At 39.0% G+C, this 13,556-nt stretch overlaps 1 protein-coding gene across 29 annotated transcripts in view; it reads right to left on the reverse strand.

Annotated features, from left to right (window-relative positions):
- Positions 1–13,556, reverse strand: part of ANK3 (ankyrin 3) — a 340,836-nt gene that overhangs the window by 34,214 nt on the left and 293,066 nt on the right. For 22 of the 29 annotated variants that reach the window (XM_072340789.1, XM_072340795.1, XM_072340793.1 and 19 more), the window contains 8 exons: positions 12,304–12,515; positions 10,221–10,428; positions 9,553–9,649; positions 8,109–8,337; positions 7,433–7,558; positions 6,542–6,664; positions 6,045–6,071; positions 3,006–3,087 (listed from right to left, as the gene is read on the reverse strand). In XM_072340789.1, the coding sequence (XP_072196890.1) occupies positions 3,006–3,087; positions 6,045–6,071; positions 6,542–6,664; positions 7,433–7,558; positions 8,109–8,337; positions 9,553–9,649; positions 10,221–10,428; positions 12,304–12,515 (1,104 nt within the window). The remainder of the gene's footprint in view (positions 1–3,005; positions 3,088–6,044; positions 6,072–6,541; positions 6,665–7,432; positions 7,559–8,108; positions 8,338–9,552; positions 9,650–10,220; positions 10,429–12,303; positions 12,516–13,556) is intronic. The other 7 variants (XM_072340814.1, XM_072340813.1, XM_072340812.1 and 4 more) reach the window with 1 other exon arrangement.

Consider the following 13,556-nt stretch of genomic DNA (forward strand, 5'->3'; position numbering starts at 1 on the left):
TTTGTTTTTCATGCGATATACCTTTTGTTTGGAAAAAAAAAAAAAAAAAGAAGTAAAACCAAAGTAAAACTTTACATGAAATGATTTTAAGAAGCATATGTCATACATCAAATACGGGAAGTATGATATATGATAAACGTGAGCAAGCAAAGCAACTGAATCAGTTTTTGTCCATGCACAATATATCATATCAAAACAAGCACACATTAATAAATTTTTATGCTGGATTAAGCACAAATTATGTAAGTCTTAAAAAACCATTTCACAAGTGGCCATCAAAAGAAGAGTACACTTTTTCTACAAGATGTAGTGCCTTGGTACCTTTTGAGGAGATTTCCTGCATCAGCTCAAAGACAGACCTGTTCAACTTTGCATTTCTCAAAAGGTAACATTAGAAAAGCAGTCAAAGAACAATATATTATGCAAAAAATTCCTGGCAAGGACAAACCTGTCATCTCTTACCACCCCCCAGAACACTCAGCTTTATCCATAGCTATTTCAAACCAAATCATCAACCACATTTTGCATCATGGGAGGTACTCATGCCAGAAGACAGCATTTCTGGGAATCCCATTACAGCATACATATCCTCTGATACAACAATAACATTCAGAGAGTTGATACTGAAAGTGAATTAAAAGGCTTTTTGTCTTTTCTTTTTGCTTTCTTTTTTCTTTTTTCTTTTTAAAATTCTCTGTTTAAAGTTGAGTTAGAAATTGAGCCAAAATACCCAAATAACTTATTTAACAAACCTTCCTCTGAAGTTACAGTAATGATTTGTCAAACTTATTTGAACTGCCTTATAGTAGACAGTAACTTACAGTGAAAGAAGCTTAATAAGGCTAATACTAAGCTGTTAAAGCACACACACTTACAGAATTGTAAACAAGTGTTCAATATACCACAGGTCCATATCCTGCAAGGAGAAACATGCTGGTCCTACACAAGCCAATTGAAACTCAGAAGACAATGTGGATGGCTGGTGATATAGAAGTATTAGAAAATATGGGTTGAAGAGAGCTTGAATACTAGGCCTGACTGGCACAGCCTATTTCTAGAAACACTCAGTTTTTCCATTCTCCTCACAATTTCTAATTTGAAGCACAAACACACTTTTTTTCCCCCTGAAGAAGAAAACACTGTGTATTCCATTAAATTAACTAGACTTTACTATGAAGATTAATTAGCAGCAGCTGCTGACATTCACCAGAAGTTCATACTGTCCCAAGTCCAAAAAACAAAACCCCCAAATCATTCAGAAAATAACCAACATCAAAACAACTTGTTCAGCAGTTTGTGTTCGGAAATGTCTTTAGAGGGACCCCACTGTGCTGTGATGAGCTATCCTGCTGCAACTGGTTTGTGTGGCACTCAAACCAGCAAACTGCCCTCTTAACTGCTCTTTCTCCCTAAATCACAAAGTCAGGCGCTTCTAAGATGCTTTCTTGGTGCTCCGTATGGCAGCTGTGAAGAACTGGTACAAACAAAAAGGACTAATTTACAAATGCGTTATGACACAAGTCAAAGCAGCAGGAAACTGGACGGTTTTACTGTTCTGAAATAGCAAAGCAATCCCCACAATCTTGCCAGGCTTCAGAGTAGGGCATGTTTCTAAAGAATTAAGATTTTGAATTGAAACAGCCCTTTTTTGGCTTTATCGGAAAACAGATTTTACTACCTTCTTTACAGCAAACTGCTTGAAGCTGGTAACTGAAATGCATCTTTCCTGGTGCATACAATAATTTCTGCATACTCTTTTTTAAGTAGCTCACCGCCACAAGCAGAAACCACTGCCCCATGGAATAGAATAAAGAATGGTCAAGGACTTCTAGTATGTCAACGTAAGTTTCCTTAGAATAAAGCCCATTATGTGGGTTTGTTTTTTCCTTCCACTTTTTGTAAGTGAGACTTAATGAACCTCTGGTGAATAAATTTTTGACTTTAGACTTTTTTCTTCCCCCATGAGGCCTGAAAAAGTTGTAAGCAGTACACACAATCATCAAACTTATTTGAAGCAGCTTCGTTTTCCCTGTCTTGGTTCTCAGCAAGCCTTTAACGATACCTTAACAATCCATCAAGAAGTCTCAGTAGATCTGATAGCTTCTTCAGATGTTATATGCTTGAAGTCTTCTTCCAGGTCTGAGAAGTGTAATATATTCTGGAGCACATCTGATCCAAAGAAGCCATAGATCTTATAGGACAATTAAACAGCAGCCATCCAGCAGAAACTCCCAAGACCCGATGAAGCTTGTCTATGGATTTATGGAATTATACTGAAGGGTCTGTTGCAGGGTAGCAACTGAGAAGTTATGGAGGCAGAAAACAGATAAGAAAAAGTCTGGCAATGGGGAACAACAGCAGTCAACCTCAGGCAGGGAAGGTGAAGGAATAAAAGCTAAGCCAAATATATTGTATTTAATGAGGAAGGAAAGCAATGACTCAGGTCTAGTGAAGGGGAACAAGTCTAAAAGGAAGCAACATGTGGTGCCAAGGAATAGAAAGCATCTGCAGGGAACAAAGGAATAAGGGAAGAGGACGAGAAAGAAGAGGGAGATACAAAATATGTGAGAGTCTGTTTTGGCTAAGCATCTAAACATTTAAGTGCTTATCTGAACATTATTCTCTAGTCCTGCTGAACTTCTGCATATCACTCCCTTCTGCAACATGAAGGTATAGCAGCTCAGTCTAACATCCCAAAGGGAAGAGGAACAGACTGCTTGTGAAAGCAACCTGTAATCCTGTTTGTCTGGAGCTACATGGCATTTAAAAAAATATATTTTTACTTAATTAGTGCATGCCATTTGCCAGTCAGGATTCTTCAAGCTCTCACAACACAGAATTTCACAGACCATCCAACAGTTTTGTTTCAGATAGTTGTTTTGTTTTTTTTCCCCGTTTTTCTTTTTCTCCAAAGTGACACCAAATACAACGTTTATAGAAAAAATGTCTCTTCTTATGAAAAAATCACATACATATGGTTTAGTATTTTGGTAAGAGCAACTCACTCATTCCAGGCTCAGTCAGATAGCTGTAGCGCTTACGTAAAGCAAGGGAGACAAAGTTCTGTCGTCGGTCAGCTTTCTCCGTCTGCAACAAAACATAATGCTGTTGGGTACCATCCCCCATATGAACCATCATCAAACCTCAGCACAATAGGACATTCTGCAGTACTCATCCCCTCAAGGGAGAACTGATGTCTCCACTCAGCTTCAGGATGGTGTGCTGGAGGCAAATTTGGGCAAGCAGTGAGAAATGGACAGAGCCGATCTCCATTCCTGTCTGCCATGTAATGAGTGTCAGGTGTTGTGGAGCAGGAAGCATGGCTATCAGAGATGGCAGGGACTCGCTGCGAACAACCACCCTCCTAGAGAAAGCAGGCAAGAAGCTGCAACCTTAGGAGATAATTCCATGGACTCACTGCTTCTCAATGTCTCTGCTTACGAGGTGGAAGAGCTTAAAAGCAGACAGCTCATGTTGTTACTCTACTGTATTTCAATACTATGTTATCCCACCATCACTTGGCACACTGTTTCACCCTACTACAAATGGCATGATATTTTTCATTCTCTGTAAAACAAACCACCTTTGACTGGAAACAGGAGATCAACACAAAAGACTACAGATGCAGACATACAACATTCAGTACAGCTTTGATCAAATCTCTCTCCCCAAATTAATTTGTCCTGGAAGCACATACACCATGATGTAGACTGGCTTTTAAGTGAATACAGTAAGGACAAAAAAGGCAAGGGAGGGGATTTTTGTTTTTTTTTTTTTTTTAATAGGCATAAAATGCAAAGATGCAGATTAGAAAGCAGACTACTATTGTTAACTAGTAAAGTGCATTGTTAAGTAACTGCATTCAATGGCATAGCTGCTAGTGTGATGTCTTCAGTATCAGAAGTCCTTTAGAAATCAGTTCACTCAATTGTTTAGAAAGATTTGTTTATAAAGAAAAGTTGTTTTAGCTATATAATAGTTCACCAGGATCAAACCCTGTGGGGGCAATGTGATACAGTTGGAGTCATTATTTTTTAACACAACAATGAGTGTTTTATTTCTATTTTGGTCAGCAGATGGCTGCTGCACTTTGTTTTCTACCGGAAGAGAAAAAAGGTTTGCTGCTAAGTAGAAGGGATGTATGTTGTGTGATTTCTTTCTTAAGGTGATCTCAATTATTGCTCTCTTAAAAGAGTAAAACCCAATCAATTTCCTTATAATCAGATGTAGCAGTTTCTGGCAAACTGGGCATTTCTATGCTGCAAATACTTAAGGTTTATTTGAAAATAGATTTATACACATATCTAGGAATTGCTCTTGGTTATTTTGCTTTTTTTAGTTTATTTTCAGAAATAAAATAGGAGGTCTGCTCCAAAACTAATGCCTCCTATTTCATTATGTTGGCCCATGACATCAGATGTGGATGTTGGTGGGATGGTAGTAGAGGATGAACCTTCCCACCAGTATTCTGTTGTGGTATAACAGATGACAGCAGATAGGCAGTCATCTGACATCAAAGTGTGTATGAAACAAAGGTGTATCACTGAATTCTTCCATGTGGAAACAATGGCACCCATTCACATTCTTTGATTCTTTCTGAATATTTATGGAGACCAAACAGTGCATGTGAGCACTGTGAGGTGGTGAGTGGTGCATTTCAGCAGGGGTGACAGCATTGTGAAAGACAAGCCATATTCCAGATGACCACGCACAGCTGTCTCGTCACAAAATGAAGAGTGTCTAGGTGAGCTCATGTGCACAGATCAGTGGATTACAATCAAGGAACTGCATACAGAGCTGCATATCAACTTAAATGCACTGGAAATTATGATGCCAACATTGGAAAATTGCAAAGCTTGTGCCAGGTGAGTCCCGTGAATACACACATGGGAACAGAAAAACCAGTGTATGCAAGTCTGTCAGGACCTATTCAACCAATACAAGGCTGAAGGTGACAACTGCCTGGATCACATTGTAATTGGTGACAAGATACAGTGTCACCACTACAAGCTGTACTCAAAATGGCAGTCCACGGAGTGGCAACATGTGAATTCCCACTGAAGAAAAAGTTCAACTTGCAGCCCTCAGTGGGTAAAGTGATGCAATGGGAAAGAAGTGATCCTTCTCTGGATTTTCTGGAACTCAGGCAAACCATCAACTCTGACTGCTATATTACAACACCGACTAAACTGCATACTCAAACTTCCAGAGTCAGGTCAGAGGACAACCTTTCTCTTGCAACACAATAATGACAAGCCCCGTACTGGTTTGAAGATCATGGAGCACATAGCCAATCTAGGCTGAATGTCCAACTGTGCCCACTGTATAGTCTAGATTTGGTGCTTTCTGACTTGTATCTGTTTGGGCCCATGAAAGGTGGACTGCATGAGCAACTTTTTTCTAGCAACAATGCTGTCATAACAGCTATGAATCAGCTGCTCACCTCCACTACTGTAGATTTTTATAAGAGCAGCATGCAGACTCTTGGTCATTGCTAGCAAATATGCATAGCTACTGGTGATGAGTATGTTGAAAAAGAATGTTTTGTAGCGCAGGTTTTGCTCTATCAAATAGTGTTATTGCGTTCTTAGTAGTCATTGTCATTTCCGTGGAAACAAACAGGAGGCATTACTTTCAGAGTGACTTAGGTACTATAGGCCATTGTTTTTAGTACCTTCTCAGATACACAAGTTATCAAAACACTGGCAGTATTATTCCAAGAGCTAAAAATGATACCTAGTAAGCTCTTTCTGATTCTGCCAAAAACAGACTTGGTCACTACCTTGTAATTATGCCATTTTTTTTTCCAGAAGAAAGTTAGTTAAATGTTAGATTACTGTTATTCAGCACATAGTTTATTTTCATCACATATAGTCCCTGTTTGTGAAACTGTTTTGCAAGAGAATATAAGATGTTGAGGAAATGGTTATTCTGTAAGTATTATTTCAGTGCCATAGTTATTGTATTTTTTTTTTTCTATAACATATTTACTATTCTTCACTAAATCTGAAGAAAATAAAAACAGAAGACAGTGTTTATATTACCTCATCATCTTGATCTGACTCTGTTTCCTTTTGGTCCCAAGATGCATTGCAGAGACAAGGAATATTATAATGGACAGCAGGGAAAAGAATATCAGGATATGAAAAGGACCAAATTGGGAGCACAAAATGCAAGCTGATTTATAAGGCAAAGCAAATCCAAAATGCCAACACGCACACAAAAAAAACTTACATCTACTGCAAATTAATGTGACATTATTGAAAGCATAAACCTATGACTGGCAGGCCGAAGCATGAGCTGCAAACAGAATCATAAATAATACTGGAACTTGACACCACAGTAACAACAGACTTTAGAAGTGTTCTACGTACAGGAAAACAATAAAACATAAATGTAAAAAGTCTTAACCATATTCCAAAGCATTCTCACGACTGGCATTTCACAAGTTTTCTTTATCACTAGCATAAAAAAGACAAAGACTGAAAAAGCAAAAAATAAAATCAAATCAACTCTAAGGACAATTCTTCCTAACAAATACCTTTTTGTGTGCTGGCAAAGTGATATTCAAGTTGCAAACAGCTGTTTGTGGCAGTCCTTTGGTAGTCTTTGGTTCTTTCAAAAACGATAATCGACCACAGGGTTCTTGGCTGGTGTCTCTCACCTAGAAAGTAAATGTTAGTAGTTTGCAGTAATTCACATATCTAGGAGAGGTTTCTGAAGGGTTTCCTGTTCTTTCACAAGAACCTATCTAATGAGTTTCGATCAATGTTACCAAGCTGGCACTCAGTCTCCTCTCTCAGCAAGAGAATAAGAATTACCATAAATGAGTTACATCAGCCAGTAACTTTCTGAATAGAAATAAGCTTCTGAAATTCATGTACAAAAAGATGTTGGGTGAGTCCAACCAGACAGTAATATTCTAGTATAAAAATGAGTACATTTTCAGCTCACCTTCATTTTTCACTTGTCTATCAGTTTAAAAAAAAATATATATATATATGTTTATTTATTTTATTATTTATTTTTTAATTTTTATTTATTTATTTATTTATTTCCTCACAAAACAGCGAGGCTAACTTAAGCTTGCACCCTTTCATGGTAATTTAGAGGTGAAGAGTTTGCATGCATATTTTGGGGATTGTTCGACTGTACCTCAGTCCCTGGGACACAGTGATCTAATACCTCTATTGTGGAGGTCTAACTCATGTGGTTTTGTTAGAAGTCTGAGTGCTTATCATGGGTTTTCTTGTCCCAACTCTGTCAGCAACTCTTTTGTGGCTTCATGCAAAGCATCATCCCTCCAAACTATTCACATATTAAACAATGACACTCACATCCTTGGGGTAAGTTAGTCCTATCTGGCTGAAAAAGAGTTATCACGGGAAAAATAAAGATCTCAGCAGAATTAGTTGCCTTGTTTTGCTTTTACCTTGATAGAGAATGGCAGTCTATTTTCTTTGAAAGCATAAAAATTAAAAACAAGCTGCTGTCCTCCTTTAGTCAAAGGGGCAAGATTTCCGTAGCAATCAACATAAATAGGCTTTCCTTCCAGGACCTATCAAAGTAATAAAAGTCAATAAAATCTCTTTTCGTAGTAGATCCGTGAAAGTAAATTTAGCATTATTTCCCCCACCACCGTTTCTCAGTTTAGCATAAGCCCCTATTGAGATGAAATTCAATGACAAATTAGAAAGTCGCTGTGCATTACTGCAAGGTATTTTGAGTGCTGGCAGTTTGAGAAACTGCTACGTGTTTCTTTTCTTCAAGAAACACTGTCTTGGTGCCAAAGTGTTCACCACAGACCAGCTCTGCCTGTAACAACATGTCTGTCTGATTGGTGAGAAAGAAATGAAGGTCAGTTTTCTGGAAAACCTTAAGTTACTTGATACAACAGGTGCAAAACCCACCACAGACCAGCATCCATTTGGGGCACATCCTCACGCTTCCTCCGCTTACTCTCTCTTGATGTCATCTCAATAAACTTTTTGATGTAGTCTTGCCACGAACCTTTATTTAACTGAGTTTACAGTGGCTTCTGCAGGACCTACTGCTATTTGGAAAACACGCTATCTGTTCACAAGGAGGGAAGCCAGCTGTAAGTATACCTCAATGTCTTTGCTTCTTGCAACTTCTTCAAAATTCTCTTGTTGCTCCAAAGTTTTGTCCACTTTGTCATCAGTCATGCAGAAGCAACGCAAATTGGATTCCACAGGGTCATTCATTTTGGCAAATATAACAAACTTTGCCATGTAAGGAACGCATATTAATTCCCTATAAAGCTGTGTTGCCAGCCCAACAGTCTCCAGTACTTGATGGCAGTCTGCAAGCCAAAATCTGAATGGGAAAAAGGAAGTAGTTAAATCAACTTTTCTATTATGTTCAAACATTGATCAAGCCTTTAAAAAGAAACCATGACCTATGATTTTCTGTCTGCTCTGCATGTTCCAGCAGATATCCCAAATCTGTGATTCTTCTTCTGTTTTTAATAGAGTTTTAAGCGTTCAAAAACACAAATATCTAGTAGTGAAAGGTTCATATTTTCACTTGTCCCCTTCTATGTCTGTATAAACTGTTTTTATTTTGTGACCACATGTATATTGCAACTTGCTGGTGCTTCACTGTACATTTGACTTCTACAAAATCTTTGCTAAAACAGCTTCCTGGATAATATATAAATACAACAAAATCATATTTCCCACCTAGACTGACTTCAAATAAGTCCACAGTGAAGTTTCTCAGAGACATTATACTATAGTATCCTTCTTATAAGATTAAGAGCTTGGAAACAACTTTGATAAAACTTAGAAATATTTTCATCTGTAGTTCATACAACTCTTTCCTCAATATTACAGTCCTAATCCATTTGTTCAGCCATTTGCTTCCTCTATAAAGCTCCCTGTTGACGCAAATGCTATTCACCAAATGATAAACACTACCTGGCATGCAAATTTTCTCCACTAGGATGTGTGATTTGTACTGCATGTCTCCAGACATCGTGCAAATCCACGACATCCATTGCAATTCATTTAAAACTTTGATTTTTTTTTTCCCCCCACAAAAGATATTAGTGAAAGTAATTTCACAATCTTCAACTAAAAAGCAAAGGACCAGAAACTGAATCCCTTTTATGTTTTAAACTAATATACTTTTATGAGTCCTCCATATTATTTTACTGAATGATCATTTGAAACTTTCCTTTTCTGTTGCTGTTTGCAAAAAACAAACCTACGTGTGGCACTGCAACCTCTAGCAGAACGGCATGTGTGACTGCCAGCAGACATTTCCCCAGCAGAAAAGGCCAAGACAAAACCTCATGTGCAAACATAAGTGCCTGGTATGCTGATAGACAGTGACAAAGAAGCATCTGGTCCATTATCGCTTCATCAGTCTTGTAAAAAGGAGAAAGCGTGTGTGTGTGTGTGGGGGGGGGAATATCAAACCCACCATCATCATAAATAACCCCTTCACTCCCATTCTCACAACAATGCATGCTCTGTTGATCAAGGAACACTATTCCCCAGGTGTGTTTGACAAGCTCTGCTATCTTACCTGGCTGAAACATTGGTTGTGAAGGAGACACAGTCATTAGAAAATGTCAGTGGAGTCGTGCCTGTGATGTCCTCCCACTGTGCAGGTGAAGTACCTCCTATGAAAATATAAACCACAGAGATATTTTCTTTCAAACATCAAGCTCATGCAGACTACATGGGAACATTCCTATCAAAATATTTTGATTCATGCAGCAAATGACAGCATAGACTATCACGTTTCCCAACAGGTGAACTACACATTACAGATTTCATGTATGTTACTTACTAGGAAATGGTGTGATGTCAGCAAGGTACATTCCCTACAGTCAAGAGCAAAACTCTCTCTTTGATATCAGCTAGGCCAGAATTACTTTGGCAAACTAATTTACTGATAACTATATGTAATGGTCAGGGTTGAAATTCATTGTACTAGCTAAATATAAAAGATGATTTAATATCTGTTGTCCAGAGTTCTATTAAATCAGAACGGAACGAGACTAAAAGCCCAGGGAACAAGTGAGAGGCTTTCAGGTGGCCTGAGCTAGCTTTGTCCAGAGGAACTGATCTGAAATCTACTGGACCAACCAACCTCCCCACACTGGAAAACACAGTTTATGCAGCTACATGAGTGAGTACAGAGGCACTGCTGTCACAGAAACCTTTGCAAAGAGCATGATTTTGTCTAACCTGTAATGCTACATAAAAGCCGAAGGCTGGGCGTTGTGTCTCCTTTATACCCATTGGTTACACCTTCTCCTGATGGAGGTGGCACAGGAATTGTCATGGTTATTGGCTTATGAAATTTTCTTCTTCTTGGCTCCACAGTGACAATGGGACTGAAAGTTGCTTTGTTTCCAAGGATTTTTTTAACGATCTCCTCTGGAACTGGTTGAGCCTGTCAACACAGAGAAAATAGTTTAAACAAGAGCTACAAACTGACTGTACACATGCAGAACTACTCACTCTCCAACACATAACTTCATTTTCTTTCAATTATTTCAACTTTCCCTAGGCTATCTTCTCCTATAGCTCTCATGTGTGATTATTAGTACAATTCATACTACAGTATTATTCTTAAAAGCCCAGTTATGATTTCCTAAGAGCTTACTTGTTGATAAATGCTATAAGTCTCAAAGGGCTGTCTGCAGTTTTTGCTGAGAGGTTTCCAGAGCTTGCTTGTTTGAAATTCACAGTGATGGGTTTCAAAATGCAAGAAAAGCTGTATTTTGTTAGCAGAGTCTTGAGAGGTGAGGATTAAACACACTGTCTCAGATGCAGAACAGTTCTCACATCTCCGCAGGGCACAAATCCATTCATAAAAAGAACACCATGTACTGCTGATTTGCCTCTGTCCTCAGTGCTTCCTATGCTGTTTTGCTATCAATTATTAGTAAAGTAATATTTGAGTCAAATTTATACAGAATACAAAATAGTTGCCTTAAGCTGAGCTGTAAGTGATTTTCAGACTTTTCACCTCATTTTTGTGCCTTCAGAAATTTCTTAACTTTTTATAGGAAGAAAAGAAGAACCGGTGTGGGAAGAAACGTCATAGACTTTTAGCAGTTTTTGTTATGTACGGTATGAACACAAAACTAGCAGAAATGGGTTTTTGCAATTGCTTTCTAAAATAAATAAATACAAGTTCCTTTTTCAATCAGGCTGAACTGTAGCTTGCTGCATTATTTAAACTACACAATGTATTGATATTCAAAGAATAGGTGGTCATATTGCAACCTCTGAAGTGATAACACTGCATATGGAGATGATGGTTTTACTTCACTCTGGATAGCTCTGGAAAGGCAGCTGTAGAACAGTAATAGCAGAGCTTCCAGTTTCTCAGGATCAATTGTCTTTCTTTGAAATATTGTTAGCAGATGAGAAATGAGGAAAGGCTGAGTAATCTGGGCCTGTTGAGCCTGCGGAAAAGAAGTCTGAGAGGGGATCTGATAAATGTTTACAAATATCTAAAAAGGAAGTTGAGAAGCAAATGGATCAGGCCAGGCTCTTCTTGGAGGTGCACAGTGATAGAAATAAGGTGTAACGGCCTAAAAATTGAACATAGGAAGTTCTATACAAACATGCAGAAGAACCTTACACTAAGGGTGACAGAGCCCATGAACAGGCTGCCCGGAGGGGTTGCAGAGTCTCCTTCTATGGAGATTTCCAAGACATCTCTGGACGCCTACCTGTGTGACCTATCATAGGGTACCTGCTTTGGCAAGGGGCTTGCACTCAATGATTTCTTGAGGCCCCTTCCAACCCCCACAGTCTTGTGATTCTGTGAATTCCAAGCACTGGAATTCAAACCAGTATCATGAGCCCATCACACTCATCAGGTTATTAAGTAATTTTAAGCAATAATCAACAGAATTCAATGAAAAGATATATTTTACACAGTATTTCTCCACTTTTCAGGCAGTTTGTTCAAGGACAGTTCAAGCTATTTGCTCCTCCAAGATTCCATCCATTGCTAGAAACACCAGAAGTGAATGTCCTAAGCTACAGTGGATATATATAGGATGTATGTAGCTGCCACTTAGCCACAGGAGACTGCACCACAGAACAGCTATGCAGCTCATAGGGGACTGTCACTGAGACTTGTTGTGGCTCCATACCTTTGCTCTTTCTCTCCATCCTTCAGATGCTAAGTGATATACCAGGTGACAATAAGAGGAGCTGGGTTTTTGCCACAGAGTGGAGGACTGTGCTTTACCCACACCAGGGGAGCACAGAGTGTGCACAGGTGACAAGAAGTTGAGGGCAACCTTACCTGGAGTCCCACACGGATTCTTTTGGTTAGAGCACCCTCAGGGAAGGACGCCTGGACACGTGGCACTGTCGTGCTGCTCAGCACGCCACCCTCTGGGCCAATTTGGTTACTCTCTTGCTTGATTCGTGAAACCACTGCAAAGTACTGAGGGAAATCCTTTGTGACAATCCTACAGATACGCTTCTTCTCAAGCTCCTCAATGCTGTCCAGCTCTGGAGGGAGAAGACAGGTAAAACAGGCTCATATCAGATACACCTACCAGCTTGCAAGGTTTTTAACTTGCATTTAAATATTGGGAAGATTTAAAAAAATATTATTTACTATAGGAAAAAAAAACAACAAAACACACTAAGGTGCTATTAATTATCAAACATTGGTTTGCTCTGGGAACTTTTGCATGTATCTTGACTACGAAAGCCATCAGCACTGGATACGCAGATATAGCAGGGCACTGAAACATGTGACAATTGCCCTGGGATGGCAGGTTGTTCACTGGAGCCCACTGAGATGCAGAGCAGACGGTCAAGCTCCTTTTCTCTCTTGTTTAAATCTCTAAGCACAGAAATATACTGATCTTTCTGAGCAAACCCTGTAAGATGTTTAGTTCCTTCCTCCTCCCTCACACAGCTCTGGCACGCAGAAAAGCACAGAGAATCACAGGTATTTCATGAACAAACTGTACACCAAGTGTAAAGACACCTGGAACAGAAGCAGGTTACCAATTAGGAGTGCCCAGTGCCACATACCCAGCATATAAAGTCAGCAGAGCACAGAAAGGGCCATAGGGTATCCACTCATACCAGTTAAGTATATCTTACATAAGCACGTGCACAGAGGAAAACTGCAATGTGTGATAACTATGCAACTGTAGGTATGTGTGTATATATCCCCGAATGAAAACTCCATCATACAGACACTATTTACAAATGCGGGAATATATATTATTATATATTATTATTATGTAACTGTCATGCATTTCTCCTGTAATTTTCTTCCACTTTACCTTCTTAGCTATTTTAACTGGGCTTCCCTCCGGCATTCCACATGATCCCACTCTTATTTTCCCCCTTAAAAAAAGCACCATGCTTCTAAAGAAGAAAGTTCACTGCTCAGATGATATTTCTACCAGATACAGTAGGAGAAAGCTGGAGGACCAAAATACGTACTATGACAATAGATACTTGCACAATTATTTACTTGGCCGAGACATTTTCCTCCTCTGAGCATGTAAGCTCAATTACAAGTCCAAAAGA

This window comes from Excalfactoria chinensis, chromosome 6 (genome assembly GCF_039878825.1).
Source record: "Excalfactoria chinensis isolate bCotChi1 chromosome 6, bCotChi1.hap2, whole genome shotgun sequence".
In the NCBI taxonomy this organism is placed as follows: Eukaryota; Metazoa; Chordata; class Aves; order Galliformes; family Phasianidae; genus Excalfactoria; species Excalfactoria chinensis.